The sequence below is a fragment of the Talaromyces rugulosus genome, chromosome II (assembly GCF_013368755.1).
Source record: "Talaromyces rugulosus chromosome II, complete sequence".
Classification (NCBI taxonomy): domain Eukaryota; kingdom Fungi; phylum Ascomycota; class Eurotiomycetes; order Eurotiales; family Trichocomaceae; genus Talaromyces; species Talaromyces rugulosus.
The window spans coordinates 1,131,079-1,147,693 of NC_049562.1; the positions used below are offsets into that span (position 1 = coordinate 1,131,079).

A 16,615-nucleotide genomic window follows, 5' to 3' on the forward strand; every position below is an offset into this window, starting at 1 on the left:
GGTCGAGGGGGACGAAGGTGCCTTGCCGTTTCGGGCGATGCTGCAGCACCCCGTGATCGCCCCGTTTGCAGCCGAGCCACTCGCAGCCCCTATAAAAGATTTAAAAATAGGGCCTACGTGGACTTGCTGCTAGTACTCTGTGCTGCACTCAGCCAATGGCTTGCGCATGCGCCTGAGACAACACTTGAGAATAATAGCTTAACTTGGTATTCTGCTTCTACCATCTCAATGACAAAGTATGCTTCAATGTTGCTGGATGATGTACATGATAAACTCTAAATATATGCAGCCATATGCTATCCAATAACTAGCTATCAAGACATACCCATGTACCCTACCCCCCATATATATCATGGAATGGCTCAAGCGTAAAATTCGCCCCCTCATCAACGCCGGGCTTCAAAACCTCCATATATGAAAGAGGAACCAAAAGAACAAAAACCTCCATTCTCCCTAGCTGCTTCGGGGGCCCTAGCCAGACTTCCTTCAAGCCGGGCGGTGCCGGACGAGGACATTCATAGGTTCCAATCGCGATCTTGAGGTGTCGAATATTGGGCATAGCGGCAAGCATGGCCCACATGTCCTGATACAATCGAGTCTGTTCAGCCGCGTTGCTGTATGATAAACCCAGGTCAATAAACTCCCATTCCATCTCGATGGAGCTAATGAGCGCAAAGCGTTGTGGGAGGACGAGAGACGGAAAAGCGCATAGGAGCTGGCGAGTTCTAAAGTCAAAGGTGGTGGTGCTGTAGAGGATGTCGATTGCCTCGGAATACCTTGCATGCAAGTTAGCAACCTGCTCGAGAATCTAGATTTGTAATATTTACACTTGTCGACATGTTAGCAAAATCGCGAAATCCAGCTTCGGCTTGCCGTTCGGGGGCTTGTTCTTGCATGGATCCCTCCAGATGCTCTCGGTTTGGTCCGAGGTACAAATACTATGCCACCATCGCCACTCCAAGATCTCTTTCTTGCCCGTTATTTGCTTACGGTACATCCATGGCGCGAATGCAAATAACACGTGGACTTTCCGATGGCCGAGGACTGCATCGTAGATACGACGCCGAAGTTCGACGGGCAGCTTCAGAAGGTGCCCTAATGTCTGCTGCTGACCGGGTTCATACACGGATAATTCTCGTTCGCGAGTTTCCGGTAGACGTGGCTGAACGTTTCTATCTTCATACTCTGGCCGTTTGGGGCGGACGGTCTTGCGACTCTGTGGCCTCTGTCAGGACAATTGCGACTTGTCAGTTGGGTGGATATTGAGTAAAACCATGCGATTAAAGAGCTTCTTAAAGTCTACCATCATGCGAACTAATCAATATAGATAGATGCTCTGATGTTGATCATCGTTTGATGTTATGGAGACGCGGCCATAAGCGATGTCACATTGAAGGTCGCGCCCTTATTCTGACCAAAAAAACTTTGTGTTAATCAGTCCCGGAAGAATAGCTTCTATTTAGGAACAAGAAAACGCAATGAATGCAGAGTTGAAAGAAATTATGCCTAGACAGTTGCTAAATAGGTAAACTAACACACAATGAAATGAATACAGCTCTTCCTTTTTTTTCTTTCCAAGAGAGCAAGGTTATACACATTGCGAATCACGACTCGCTCCCCGTTGGTACCTGAGGAACCGGCTTTATCCTCGTCGTTGCCAGCGCGTCTGGCAGCTTGAGCGGCGCCGCCGGGAGCGACTGCATCTTATCCAGCTTCTCGCCCTTGAGCACCTTTTCCATCTCTTCCTTGCTCAGGGTCTCGTATTCTATCAGAGCCTTTGTGAGCAGTTCTAGTTCGTTTCGCTTCTCCGTCAAGATGTTTGTCGCTCGGTCCCGCGCCTCTTCAACCAGTCGTCGGACCTCGCCTTCAATCTCTTGCTTTGTTTCCGACGACAGTTTGTCGTAGTTGGACGACAGATCCACGTTTCCGAGCTTCTTCGAGTACCCGAATCTAGTGATGAGGGTGAATGCCGTTTCCGTGGCTTGTTGAATGTCCTGTTCCAGAAACAATTAGTTGTGCCATCGTAAAATGTGAACCGGCTAAACTTACCGCTGAAATTCCACTGGTGACATTTTCCGGGCCAAAAATCAGCTCCTCAGCTGCCTTGCCACCCATGGAAACGTCAATGTCTGACAAGTATTCGGTGTAGTTCCTCGAAACGGTGTCCATTTCAGGAAGGAAATGAGTGATACCAAGCGCCATGCCGCGAGGTACGATGGTAATTTTATAAAGAGGTGTGGCGGATGGCGAGAAATAGGCGACAAGAGCATGCCCAGCTTCGTGATATGCAGTGAGCAGCTTGTCCTTGTCTTGTATAATACGGCTTCGTGCCTCAGCACCCATCATGATCTTATCCTTGGCCCAGTCAAAGTCTCGTGGCCCAACCCGGTCTAGCCTCTTGCGACTGGCATGGACGGCGGCCTGGTTGACCAGATTTTCCAGGTCAGCTCCTGAAAAGCCAGGTGTGCCACGCGCGACAACGGCAACATCGACATCAGTGCTGATTTGGACGTTCTTCATATGGTGCTTGAGGATGTCCATGCGGCCGCGGACATCGGGGAGACTAACCACGACCCGGCGATCGAAACGTCCAGGACGAGTCAGAGCCTTGTCGAGGAGTTGAGGGTAGTTGGTGGCCGCGAGAATGATGACGCCACTGGTTTGCGAGAAACCGTCCAACTCTGTCAAAAGCTGGTTCAAGGTTTGCTTGACATACGCCGCGTCACGCTCGTTTCTCTTCGCACCAATGGCATCCAATTCATCGATGAAAATAATGGCAGGCGCCTTGGCGCGGGCTTGGTTGAATAGGTCGCGAACACGTTTGGCACCAACACCAACGTAGACTTCATCAAATTCCGATCCAGACATGTAGAAAAAGGGAACGCCAGCCTCACCCGCCACTGCTCGTGCAAGCAGGGTCTTTCCGGTACCAGGAGGACCAACCAAGAGAACTCCCTTGGGTAGTTTGCCACCCAGGGTGGAGAATCTCTCAGGGTTCAACAAGAACTCTACCAGCTCCTGAAGTTCGTCCTTGGCTTCGTCACATCCGTGCACATCGCTGAAACGGGCCTTTTGCTGTTGTGGGGTGGCTTCGTTGGTCTGGGTGCCTCGAACATTCTTAATTAAACCGGTAGTTTCGACGAGAATGGTAATCAAAACAAGAGACATGTAGGCAAAGAAACCAAAATATAGGAAGAACTTGACCCAGCGGAAAACAGAGCTTCCAAGAGACTCTTCGACAACCACATACAAAGGAGATTCTTTTGCACCAGTGCCTGAATGCTTGGTTGACATGCCAACCTGACTTCCGTGGGCGTGAGCTGCAACTGCTTGTCCCACGGATTGCAATTGTTCGGCGTCCAAATTTTGACTGGCACCGTGAACAGCGGCATCGCCACCGAGCCGTTGGATGGCCTGCGCGTAGATTGCCTCGGTGGCCGAGTTGCTCGCGTATTGACCGGTACGATGGCGTTCCACGATAATGGCGGGCATGTTGGCTCGAAGCAGGGACTGGTAAAATATGTTCTGAGCGCTTGCGCTGCTAGGGTTACTGTTTGCTGCCCTTTCCTTTTGAGCCAACAAGTTATGCGACAATCCTCCAAACAGAGATCGGTGTTGTTGGTCCGCCTTGGAAAGTCCCATGCTGGTTGGTCTCCGTAAAAGCCGTGAGTTATCGTGAAGTAACGACGAGTATTGACGAGACGACTGTAGCGGTTTACTCGCGCGGGAGAGCATAACCGTGCGCAGCGTACTTTGACCAAAGAAAGACGTGGACTGCAGCAAGCCGGAGACTCGGTGGGCACGCTTCCACTGGAAGCCGGCGGTGCTCATGGTCGACAAAAGTTCAGATTTCGCAGCCTGTAAATTCTGTAAGAAGAAAAGCCAAGAGTAAGCCGTAGGAGTCCAAAGGTAAAGATGGCGAAACGTACCGGCATATTCACTGAAGCGCTGAGAGCCATGATGATCGTATGTTGAGCGGCACCTGGCCGCAGGCCACACTGGAAACGCGATTGCTGGCGACAAAGGCTTCGGGCTTGGAGTTATTTCAGACAAAAAAGAAGTTAAATGTAGATGGGCATGATAGTAAAGCCCAGGTGGGATGGGATGGAAGAGGAAAGAAGGATGGGCTGATGGCCTCGCTCTTCCGGCTCCGGTGCGGCGAATTTCCCATGCCTTGCCACTACGGGTATTGCAGCACGCCGTACTGCCGCCCCCCTGGCCAATCGGTTTGATTGCATTGTTTGCATTGTGGGGAGTCACGTGTCGTATTTGGTCTATCAGATTCTATCTACAAATGAAACACATACTATGCGTCCGTATAAATACAAAATCAAATTTGTTGTGAATTCAAATGTGCTGCTTAATTCATGCTGAGTACCACCTACGCTTTCGGCTTGGCGCCTGGGTAAATTCACTTTCCGTGGCCGGTCTTGCTGCCTCAGGCACATGTACTTATTTCAAGATTTGGTTTTTGTTGCTATTTACTGCTATTAGCATTGCTTATTTCCTGGTAATTAATCATAGTTTGTACCAACCACAGCCAGTCATGTTTGAATATCCCTCAAACTCATTTGGCGCACTCAGGACCAGCCAGCTTGTTGAGAGATCTGAAAATTACTATTTTTTATTAATTATCAATCAATAATACAGCATAATTTATAAAATATACACTACATATGAAAATAACCGTTGATGTAAGTGAATGTTGTATATACGATTTAGTGCGCCATGTGACTTGGATGAAAAAGGAAACCTGGAGAAAGATAACGCGAGTGTCTTGCTCCTTTTTTTTGACAAGAAAAGCAACGCGCTTCTGCGCTTTAGTCAAGCCGCACTCGACTTTCCTTTCTCATCTGATCCTTGTTTACATTGACTAATTACTTTCAGAGCCATGCTCTGCGTGCATGCATGTCCCGGAAAACCATCTTCTTGATGGGCGCTCCATCGGGAAGATTACGCTGGGATGAGGTCGACCTTCTCCAGGCTGCAGTGCCGCCATTCCATGCACCCAACAAAACATCTAAAAGCGCGTCGTCCGTAGCAGCCGACAATGTAAAATGGAGGGTCCTGCAAGGACAACAGGCTACCGACCTGGTCTCGGCCCAGGACCAGGACACGCTTTTCCTGAATACCGTGGACTTGCAACCGAAAGCACCAGGGGATGTTCTCTTATCGCACTTTTATGAGCATTCGATCTCTATCCGAGACACACATTACCTATCAGATTCCAGCTATGACGAGACGACAATGTCACTGGATGACAGCAACGCAATCGAGAGCGTGGCCTCGGGCGACAGCCATTCAAATGACACCCATTTCGACTTTTCGGGAGAGATATACGACCTTGGGGACATCCCCAATGCTGCATACCTCCGATCGATTATTCCGCAGACCATGAGTGTCACCTTGGTAGTGGCTGTCCTCGGCATTAATCCGCCGAGACGAGTCACTGCGCGGTACTCAGGCCAGCAGTTTGATATCCTTGAACTCGTGGTAGGAGACGAGACCAAAACCGGCTTTGGAGTGACATTCTGGCTCCCCGTAGTAGAACGTGCACGACAAAAAAAGATAGACGCAGAAAGGGACGACGGCTACAAAAAGAAGCTGTCCGGACTGCGGCCTCGAGATATCGTCCTCATTCGCCACGTGGGGCTCAGCTTCTTCCAGGATCGAGTCTACGGGCAGAGCTTGAGGAAAACCATGACCAAGGTAGATCTTTTACATCGGCGGCCGCTTGATGCGAATGATCCAGGCGGCATCTACTCCGCCCGTACGATCAATGCAGCCAAGAGGGAGAACAAGTTACTTTATAAAGTACAGGTCGTGCATGATTGGACGATGAACTTTGTTGGGATGAAGATACAAGACCGCGGTGGCAGTGCTGGTCGGCCCTTGCCACCCGATACTCAGTAGACTTCGTGTCTTTTATAATGTCAAGATAATCGTTTGTATGTTTCAGGATTGCTATCAGAATTTCAATACTTTATATATTTATGTAAATGGAGGTAATCTAGCAGAAGCTAGCTACCTAATCTCAACAATCCAGTCGGCTTAGGATCCTATTTACAGCTCCCATTTGCCAGGTCTAGCTATACAATCGTCAAGACATTAATGATGAAATACATCTTTTTATCCATAAGAATCAAGGCTCAGAATTGATTCTGCTAGCACGACGACCCTCATTCTCCTTTCTATCAGCAGCAAGCGTGGATGCAAATTTGCTGTTAGCACGGATCTGAGGGCCCTTCCAGTAGAACACATAGATAGGTATCACCACCAGACAGGACATACAAGCCAGAATCGTAGAAGCATACTCAACCGGGTACTTGTTGCCGATGTTGGTGTACATGGGCGTGGCATACATGGCAGATATACCGGCCAACAGGTCTCGCGCAAAGGCGTTTCCACCGGTAGCCGAGGCCGAGTAGACTCCGTAGGAGGCGACCATATAGTCCACTGAGGACAGATAGATGGCGTAGTTGGCGATTCCGACGCAGGCCGAGAAGATCATGGAGCCGATCCAGTGCACATTGTGTTCGCGGCCGAGAGAGGTCCAGGCGAAGCCAAACAAACCAATAGGTTCGAGTGGTGCGAGGAATAAAAGCCATTTCAGACGGCGTTCCGGCACCAATGCATCATTGCCCCGGGCCTGGCGGATAGACTGATCTCTGCGGAACCAAGGGAAATATGTGAAATAGGCAATCACATAGGCAGCATTGATGGGGATGACGGCCCAGGCTTGGGCGAGAATGCCAAAGCCCCATCCTTTCTCGTAGACAATGGCAAAGCTCTCCAGGAAAGTGAAGATCAGAGCGTCGGAGAATCCGGACAGAAGAGACAGGCAAAGCACAATGGGTTCCCGTACGAGCATATGGAAAGGTCGGATCCAGATCCTTCCTGCATCTTTTAGTGAAATCCGGGGATTCTTGAGCTCGTTGGGCCCGTAGATGTTGGGGTCTTCGCCGGTTTCGCGCCGGCGTTTGGCCTCCTTGTCAATCAAAATGGTGGAGCGACTCTCGGGCATGAAAAAGATGATGGCTTGTGTGACTCCTCCGAAGATAAGTTGGATCCAAAAGAACCATCGCCATGTGAGGACTGTTTGTTATTGTTGTTAGAACAAAACATGTAACAAAATGGAAAAGTTGTTACTTACATCGCTCAATTGGCCCACCGATCACACCCCCAATACTGGTGCCAATACAAGAAGAGAGCACAATAAACGCAAGAGGAAATTGCTGTGTTTCGGGTTCGTAAAGGTCCGCAATCAAACCGAGGGTAACACTACCTCCAGCGGTGGAGAGACCGCCCTATATTGCATGTCAGTCTCGTTGGGTACAGTATTCAAGGCGAAGAAAACCAACCAATGCTCGAGCCACTACGTGGCTTCCCCAGTTCGGGGCAAGACCTGCCAGGATCTGCCAGATATTGATTAAGAACATGGAGAGCTGCAAGATAGGCCATCTCCCTAGCTCTTCAGACCATGGCGCCCATAATTCGCATCCTATACTGTACGTAACAAGATAGGCCATTTGTCCTGTTCGAGCATGTTGCTCGCTAATGTTGAAGGCCTTGGAAAGTGGTATGATTGCATTGGGATAAACAGACGTGTTGAAATTCATCGACACTTGAACAAACGCGACCGAGACGAGATAACTCCATTTCTTCCATCTGGGCCAGCAGTAGCCCAGTGTCTCGTAGCAGTCACTTTCCTTGAGTTCCCGCTTTTCGTTTGAGATATCTTCTTCCTTGCTTGACGCGACGTCGGAAAGATTTACGGGAGAATCGTTAAGTTCGCTGGTTCCAGGTGCATCCAGCGGTGGTTTTGGTTCTTCTTTAAGACTTGACTGGGACATCTTCAGGACCAGCAACAAAACAGATACACGTAAACGGAAAGAGAAAAAAAAAACCGGATTCAAAGATTTTCTGGAAATTTTCTCCCGGGTGTTAAAAAAAAAATCTACTGGTTTTCGTCCATTCCTTCTTCTCTTTTTGGTTTGGGCCGTTTGCAAACCGGATTTCCGTATAAAAGTGGACTTTGCGGGTCAAGAAGCGTTCAGTTTTCAGTTTTCAGTGCCTGCATAGCACCACGTAGTCAGCTGGTACTATCTACGTCCCTTTCTATTTATGTGCTCATCCCATCCCCGCTTTTGCTCACTGAGTAGTGAGTACTCGGTGTGTACAGAGTAGTAAGCGCAGAGCTTCTTGTGTATTACAGACAGCTAAAATCCATTACTACTATTAACAGTATTAAACAATAGTAGTATTAAGATATACTCCGATGGTCAGGAACATTAGTAATATGATTAACCTAATTGAATATTATGAATTTATGAACAATTGTGCCGAGTATCCTATAGGGCTATCTATGACCGGTGATGTCATTTGCGGTATCTCGGCAAGGCCAAAGCCGAGCATCCGACTGGCCGAAACATGGGCGGATCATGGCGATCGAGATAAGCGCTTCTGATGATATCATGTTGGTTTTCGGACACAAGGCTTCGTATGGCGTACTAGCTGACTATGGTATACGTACTAGATTTCCTTTGCCGGGTGGGTTGAATGAGATCATCGTTTTCCCAGCTAAAAGCAACAACTGTAAGATCCTACGAAGAAAGATAAAGGCCACTCTATGGCAAAGTCATGGTAAAGTAGTTGTTATATTGAAGGAAGAGGAAGCTCTGTTGCGTAGGTAAGAGATGGTACTGTAAAAGAATTTCGTTATCACGAATCAAAAAGTCCCAGTCTTTTGCTATCCGACACTGCTAATCTCCACTCATAACGGCTGCGGCTAAGCAGACCTCTGTCGACTTTGGTTTACAACGAGAACCCTTAGTAGGGATTCTTGGTACTAGTCGTATATTTTGTTGGTCATTCTCTTTTTGTGCCTTGTCCATTCGGCTCAGTAAAATACCACGATGGTAATCCCGAAGAACTGGATTTGGTGAAATTCGCAGACCATTGATGACATCTTTGGCCCACTGTCGCACTCGCGAGTCCGAGGACCAAATATGTAGCTCAAAATCGTGTCTATCACCAATTGTATTCTTTTGTTGGTCGTCATTGGCAATCTCAAAGCCTTGTCACAGTGGGAGCGGAACGTTGAGGTGGTTTCCGGACCACAATGACTGCAAAACTCTTTGTAAACACTCCTTCAGGTGAAAGGGTCTTAACGATGGGAAGACCAATACATCCACATCTCCACCAGATTGAAGATTAATTGGTCTCCACCCTCTCGCGGAGGTTTGTACGTCGCAAGCGATTTCATATCTCAAAATGTGTTCCAAGGATGATAATGTAACGATGGATTTGGATAATATTTGGCATCTCACCAAGCTTGTCACGTACATGAGACGTGAACACTTCCCGGAAATCAGAACCAGAAGCCTGTTGCGGAACACCAGTGGTCAAATATATGACTATATTATTCTCTAGTGTTAGGTCCTTGGCTATTGTGTCCATCAATGCTGAGCGACACGTCTCAATAGACATGCTTGGCCTATTGGTGAGAGCATATTGAGTTGGTTCTCTCATAGCCTCACGAACTGACGGCCATTCTCGAATATCTTGGTCTGGAGAGCTCTGTAACTGGCAGTTGAATTGATGCCTCGTAGAAGAGGATAGCCTCTTTGACTGGAGAAGTTGAGGCACAATTTTCAGGCCTAGTGTTGGATGCTCCTTTTGGCTTAGTCTAGAATAACGTCGTGATGCCGTATTCTTGCGCCCATGCTAACAGTCTGGCCAACGTACCACCAGAATGTGGAAGGATCTGATTATATCCACAGAATATATAGATATATCCGTGGACCATTGAACGTTTCATGATCTTGTCTAAAGCTAATCAAACTGAAAAACTCTATTTTTCTGTGTTTCCGTATCTTGGTCAAGATTCATGAGGCGCTTCGTATGGCATTTAGCCAAAATATCCTCACAAAGCAATACCATGATCTGACAAAGTCCCCCCACCCCCCATCTGGAGGTTCAATAACGTATTCGGTCCGAACAGAGGTACGAAAGTCCTCTCCATCTGGTTCGTAATATGATGGAAGACGGTATCAGCTCTTGTGCTTTCAGAGCTTCAAGTAATTCCTAACAAAAGCGTTGTCAGTAAGTGCTTCACACAAAGCAGAGGTTAACTGGTGATTGCGATGTTTTCCTTACCTTGATAGGAGCAGGGCCAATAGGCGCTAGAGGGGTTGTCTCCTCGAACCCTAAAGTGCAGTTGCCCCAATAGTAGTATTTATTGCAAGCACTGCACAGTTTCCTCTCGTAATTGTTGTCGCAGTGACCTAGACAGCCACATTTCGGATACACTCGTCATAGCCCTTATTAGGGCATAAGGACTCCCCACATATTTTGTTGAAGCCTCCTGTGTATGCCAAAGATTGACTGCCCAAGAGACCTTTGGTATTTCGTGTCGACCCGGGTTGCCAGGGTATACATCAGGGCTAGTGGACAGCCTCGGAATCGGGATAGCTTCAAGGATCGGTAATGGCCTCATACTGAGGCTTGGGAAGCCATGTCAGGGCGAGTAGATTGCCTGAGGCAAATATGCCAACATTTTGGTGACATATTTCGAACTCCTATTCATCGAGGGAAATAGCTGAGTAGACTCAGTCTATCAATTTCTCGAGTGGGAGAGGGCCGAGTAAAACGAGCAATAAGAACGTTGACGGCATATTTCGAATATGAAACCAAGAGAGAGATAGAAGAGAATGAAGAGAAGGGAGGGGGGCCAGCAGGTGTTAAATAATATTGGGAACACCGGCTACCATTCCCAAATGGGAAACAAAGAACTGCCATGGTGCCTTGGCGCCTCAGGCCACAACCGCTTTGCTTTGCCCTGAGCTCAGGACAGCCAGTCCTCTTTTGCAAGGCTACTTCTCTTGCTCATATTAAAATAAGCCATTTCATGACTACATATTTGTTTCTCACTAATCGACTGAGAAGTAAATAGGCCAGATCAGAATGGATTGACTACTTGATTATGAATTTCGATGTATATATCGGTATAGTCTAACTGAGATGTTAAATTGATATTACAGACCAATTTCAATTTTGGCACTGGATTTTGCACTGTGAGTGGGATTAAAAAGATCAATTGATGCAATATATATACATCTACTAATTTACAAGACCTACTAGTTGATCGAGGCAAGCAAGTAAAGACCATTTATTAGCAATAAAAAAAAAAAAAAAAAAGTTGAATTATCATCAGAACATTGTATTTGATATGCATAGCACCTATAGCTCAGCTAGTAGAGCGCATGACTAGTATGAATTTATAAAAATACGCAAATGTATCACATCAACAAGCCCTTGTAGGTGAATAATCATTCTGCATTTTTTAGCATCTTCGCGGAGCCTTTCCGGAATGAACGAATTAATGACGTTTTGAGAAGACGTCTTTAAAATTAAAATACCGTGTGGTAAGACGATTCTCCGGGAATAACCCCCTTGTACTAGTTTGATAGGGATATATTTCAATTTTTAATAATGGAAAACTAGACATGGATTACTTGCATATGACAGGCATTTTGCACCCGGAATTATTCCTCGCTACTAGTTCGTACCGATACCGAGGCTTATCACTTACTCAATCTGTGCATTAGGCGTAATATATTAATTAATAATATATTATCCTTTTTTTCTTTTCTTTTTCCAGTAATAATACTAAGTAAATGACGGCTAGAATTCTCTAACGCCAGGGCTGACAGCCCAACCCACTTGACTACAGTGCTTTCTTCTTAAGGAGTTGGCGTGGCGCAGGCCACCGTTACGCGATTAATATTGATAATATCGATGTTTTATGCTCTATAAATATCATGAAGACCGATTCATTATGTAGCCGAGAATTTGATAGCCGAAAATAAAAATAAAAACAACATAAAACACCAGTTTGGCTCCAAAAAATGCTTAGTAGATACCCCGGATAATAGACGACGCCAATGAAAATGATATGACTTTTGAACTCCAAAAAAAAAAAGATGCCGATGCTAGTGACAACGAGGAAATGTCGGGTGTCGATGCGTACTATCAGGGCGGATAACCTGGGCAACCATTTTTCACTAAGACCTGTCAGCCATAAAAATTCTGAAACTGCCCCATAAAAGTTAAATTAAGGTTTTCGGAAACATGAACCTGACAACGGTTTTGTTCTTGGACCATAAAGGAGGAGGGACAAAAAAAAAAGAGGGAGAGAGGGGGAGAGGGAAGACATACTGCAATCTTCATCAATGCAAAGCTCCCTATTCAATGTAGATTAGCATTTTTATTCCTGAACCTGGACACATAAACTTACTCGTACAAAACGTTTGGAGGGCATCGTACTTGTGTTCGATAATATTCATCACACCAGGCCAGTACAATGATACGCTCATGGCCGCAACGGTAGATCATACGTTTGTGGTCGCACATTTTGTCCTTGTTTGGAATCACTGTGCTTATTTAATGTGTAGAGGGTGTCTGAAGGATTTGAAAAATGGAAGTTGGCGAAGGGTGACGATGAGAAGAGAGAATATGAAGATAGTGACGAATATTTGAAGGAAAAAAGGCGAGCAAAAGTTGAGTAACAAGAGAAAGTGAGTAGCAAAAAGTGAGTAACAAGAGCAAACGAGTAACAAGAGAAAGTGCGTAACAAAGGAAAGGTGACAAGAGGAACTGAGTAACAAGAGAAACGTGAACAATAAGAGAACATTGAGAAAGACAAGAAAAGAAAGTCATACAAGAAAGATGGACAAGATAGACAAGACAAGCAACAGAAGAATAACGACGCATCTAGCACGACCTTTATTTTTCTGATATGAGTCCAAAGGGAATCAAATTCCTCATAAGTAAAGAAAAAATTAATAAATAATAATAACGACAGAATGATCATAGCTTGCCCTGTGGGCCTTTATTCGCAGACGAGTTCAAAAGATAGGCTCGATCCATGTTTCCCTGGGGTAGAGCGGGGGTGTTTGTTGGGAGTGATAGTAATAATAATAGAAGGAAAAAAAAATTAATAAAAAGAACAACCTTGGGGGTGTTCCTACAATAATAGTAATAATAATACGGAGTTGACAGCTGTAATTTAAAATTTAAAAAAAAGGATAATACACGCAGAAAATGGGTCCTGATCCTTGCGATTGCCGGCCGGCCGACGTGTCTAGAAAGTAGAAACACTAGAAAAAACTAGAACCCTAACCCTAGCCATTCATCAAATTACGCGGCCATCATACTTTGTACTCTAATAAAATGCCGTGAAGATCAATAAATACTAAATAGTAAACCAAAATGACTTAAGTTAATAGTAGTTATAATATGACAAACAGGCTGTCCTAGCACCAACAGAACCGATGATCTGATCCTGCTGCAACTCAACCTGCATCGATTGATTAGAACGCCCTCTAGCTGCCTGCTACGTACTAAAATAGTGGAGGGATCGTCGCGGCTCGCATGATGCATGCATATGTCAGGGAGGAAGATTGAAACTTTTTTTTGGGGTTTTTTTCTTCTTCTCTTCTTTCACTTTTCTTCTCCTTTTTCTCACATCTTCTGTCTACGGAGTAACATATAGATCAGTCACAAAACTAATTTCCTATCAATTAAAGCCTCCTCGCACCTTTTTACCTCTTTCCGATCGAATAATTAATAATAGCCAAACTTATTTATTCCCGTTTGATTACCCCAAAAACAGGTCCACTGGCTCGTGCATGATTCGGCTGCGCCGCACAATACTACACTGATCCATGGCGAAGTTCGATTTTTTTTTTTTTTTCACTGCTGTTTCTACTGTGTAGTATCTACTCTTTTCTTTTCCTTTTTTTTTTTGCTCCCCCCACTGGCCGTTGTTACAATTACAATTACAATTACTCCATACATTAATTACTACTACATACCCCCCTTGGGCATTGCACACGTCTAAGCCACGATTTAAGCAAGGGTTTCTGAGCTAGAAAGAAAGTACGTATCCATCCCTGTCAGTCGGTAATACTAGTAAGCTTAGGGCAGTTTCCTATTTATCGATAAATAATCCTTCGAATAATAAATAAAAGGGCCTAGGCCTGTCAGATTATAATGCATGCAATATTAAATGTGAGCAATATTAAATAGCGATGATGTCAATTGAAAAAAAAAAAAAAAAAAAAAGAACCGCGGGTCAGGCTGCCGGACCGGCCCGCATGCACGTCATACATGTAGGTTACGAGAGCATGTATAAATAGTATGCTATATAATAGAATATATAGAATATATAGAATATCAACTTATTTAAATGCTTGTATTATGTACATCTAATGAATAATTACACATCAATCGCTATATCTCGCTAAAACATGACGATACCACACGCCCTCACTTGCACCCAAGAAACCAAATCATCGCTCATGTTCAAAGAAGAAAGGAAGAACCCAAAATTTTTTTAAAAGGCATCACTCGGAACCCGAGCTGATAGCAACTTCATCGTCGCTGTCCTCGATAATCGCCATATCGGAAACAGCACGCGAGACTGAGCTTTGCTCAGCCGGCGAAAGAACGATAGAAGGTCCGCCGACGCGTCCAACTTCTTCGTCTTCGTCTTCGCTTTCTTCTTCGTCTTCATCATCTTCATCATCTTCCTCCATTCCGATTTCACTCGCATCCAACCAGCCGCGACACATTTCCACTGCCTTGGTCCATTGCTTGTACATCAAAGAGCTCTCCTGGACGTCCAAGTACGGCCGGAACACGGCCCGGTTGGCCCGGTTCATGTGTCGCAGTTCCTCATATGTCGACCAAATTCCGCTGGCGAATCCAGCAGCAATAGCAGCTCCAAGAGCCGTGGTCTCGTGCATCGATGGGCGCTCTAGCGGGATCTGAATGATATCGGCTTGAGACTGTATACGGGGTTAGTTATCTGTCGAGCCTGAAAAATCACACAATGATTCAGCATACCTGCATGCAAATGTCCGAATTACTCATTCCACCGTCCACGGCAAGATCGGCCAGCTTGTGCCCACTATCCTTGGCCATTGCATCCAAAATCGCCTTGGTTTGGAAGCAAGCGGCTTCCAATGTGGCGCGGGCAATATGGCCCCTTTGTGTGTGCTGGGTGATACCAACTACGTCTTGTTAGTCTAGACCGGGCGAAAACCGGAAGTGGAAAAAAACTTACAGATTGTTCCCTTGGCGTCATCAATCCAGTATGGTGCGAAAAGACCACTGAAGGCAGTGACGAAAACGCAACCGCCGTTGTCTGGCACAGTTTCGGCGACCTCGCTGACCTTTTTCGAATCTCGGAAAAAACCCATGTTGTTCATCAGGAAGGAGACACCACTTCCAGCCACGGCAATACTGCCTTCGAGCGCGTACACTGGTTTCCTATCGGTTCCCAGCTGGTAGGCCACCGTGGCGAGCAGTCCGTGCTGTGAAATGACTGGCTTCTCTCCGACATTGTAAAGCAAAAAGCAACCGGTTCCGTAGGTGTTCTTGGCATGGCCGGGCTCAAAGGCACAGTGGCCCACGAGGGCAGCAGACTGATCTCCGAGACAGCTAGTGATGGTGGTCCCCGCCAAAGGACCGCGGTATAACTTTCCAAACTCTTTGGGGTCGGCTGACGGGACAATCTTGGGGAGCCTGATCTTGGTCTGGTCCAAGCCGAAGAATTCCAATAGTTTGTCGTCGTACTTGAGGTCATGCAAGTTCATGAACATGGTACGGGAGGCATTGGTGACGTCGGTGACGAAGACCTTGTTCTTGACGCCTCCGTTGAGATTATACAGCAGCCACGAGTCCACGGTGCCGAAAGCGAGGCGGCCCTCGTCGTAGGCTTTCTTGACCTCGGGGCGGTGTCGGAGCAGCCACATGAGGGTGACAGATGACGGATAGGTGGACAGGGGCAGACCGCAGATCTTGTCGAGGCCGTCAGCGCCCTCCTTGTTCCTCAGCTCTCGTACCATGCCTTTGGTACGGGTATCGGGCCAGGCGATGGCGTTGTGGAGGGGCTCCCCGGTTTCCCAGTCCCACACGACAGCGGTTTCACGCTGGTTGGTGATGCCGATGGTTGAAATATCGGATCTCGAGTGGCCGAGGGCTAGGAAGGTCTTCATGGTTTCATCAATGCACTTCTCGACCGAGGCAACAAGTTCTTTGGGGTCGTGCTCGTGCCATCTGGGGGGAGAGAATCGACGTTAGTATCTGGCGCAAATTTCGACCACCGCGATTGGATTTACATACCCTGAGTGCTCGTGAATCTGGCGGAATTCAGACTGGTACGAGGCAATGGGAAGACCAGTGCCGTCAAAGACAATGAACCTGGTGCTGGTGGTGCCCTGGTCAATGGCACCAATAAAGCGGTCCTTCAGATTGTCTGTGCGACGAGTCTCATCCTGGATGAGGGACCGCGCGCCGTCGTCGGTGGTGGTTTTGGTGATGACCGACTGGCGACGACTGTGCGGACGGCTGTTGGGCCGGCTGCGACTGATGCGGCTGGCACGGCGGCTGTGAGGAGCGCTGTTCGTGGTGCTCAGAGAAGTAGCCATAATAGTCTATTAATAATAAGGAAGATGCTGGGACGCAGGCAGCGGAATAATAAATAATAATAATAAGAGAGGGCTGAATACGACACAGAAAAATGAAGTAGCAGGAGGGGGAAAAAAAT

At 46.7% G+C, this 16,615-nt stretch overlaps 4 protein-coding genes across 4 annotated transcripts; 1 reads left to right on the forward strand and 3 right to left on the reverse strand.

Moving 5' to 3' along the window:
- Positions 1–334: 334 nt before the first annotated feature.
- Positions 335–3,959, reverse strand: TRUGW13939_02851 (uncharacterized protein; the record flags this gene model as incomplete). Its single annotated transcript, XM_035486038.1, has 5 exons — positions 335–776; positions 828–1,216; positions 1,629–1,994; positions 2,050–3,858; positions 3,930–3,959. The coding sequence occupies 5 exons, from the start codon at positions 3,957–3,959 to the stop codon at positions 335–337; spliced, it is 3,036 nt and encodes a 1,011-aa protein (XP_035341931.1).
- A 973-nt stretch (positions 3,960–4,932) lies between these two features.
- On the forward strand, positions 4,933–5,913 carry TRUGW13939_02852 (uncharacterized protein; the record flags this gene model as incomplete). The annotated part of the gene is made up of 1 exon (XM_035486039.1): positions 4,933–5,913. One exon carries the CDS (start codon positions 4,933–4,935, stop codon positions 5,911–5,913), a length of 981 nt encoding a protein of 326 aa, XP_035341932.1.
- Positions 5,914–6,142: 229 nt separating this feature from the next.
- Positions 6,143–7,853, reverse strand: TRUGW13939_02853 (uncharacterized protein; the record flags this gene model as incomplete). The annotated part of the gene is made up of 3 exons (XM_035486040.1): positions 6,143–7,095; positions 7,154–7,307; positions 7,362–7,853. The coding sequence occupies 3 exons, from the start codon at positions 7,851–7,853 to the stop codon at positions 6,143–6,145; spliced, it is 1,599 nt and encodes a 532-aa protein (XP_035341933.1).
- A 6,555-nt stretch (positions 7,854–14,408) lies between these two features.
- TRUGW13939_02854 (uncharacterized protein) lies at positions 14,409–16,496 on the reverse strand (the record flags this gene model as incomplete). The annotated part of the gene is made up of 4 exons (XM_035486041.1): positions 14,409–14,852; positions 14,911–15,077; positions 15,131–16,125; positions 16,192–16,496. The coding sequence occupies 4 exons, from the start codon at positions 16,494–16,496 to the stop codon at positions 14,409–14,411; spliced, it is 1,911 nt and encodes a 636-aa protein (XP_035341934.1).
- Between the last annotated feature and the right edge of the window lie 119 nt (positions 16,497–16,615).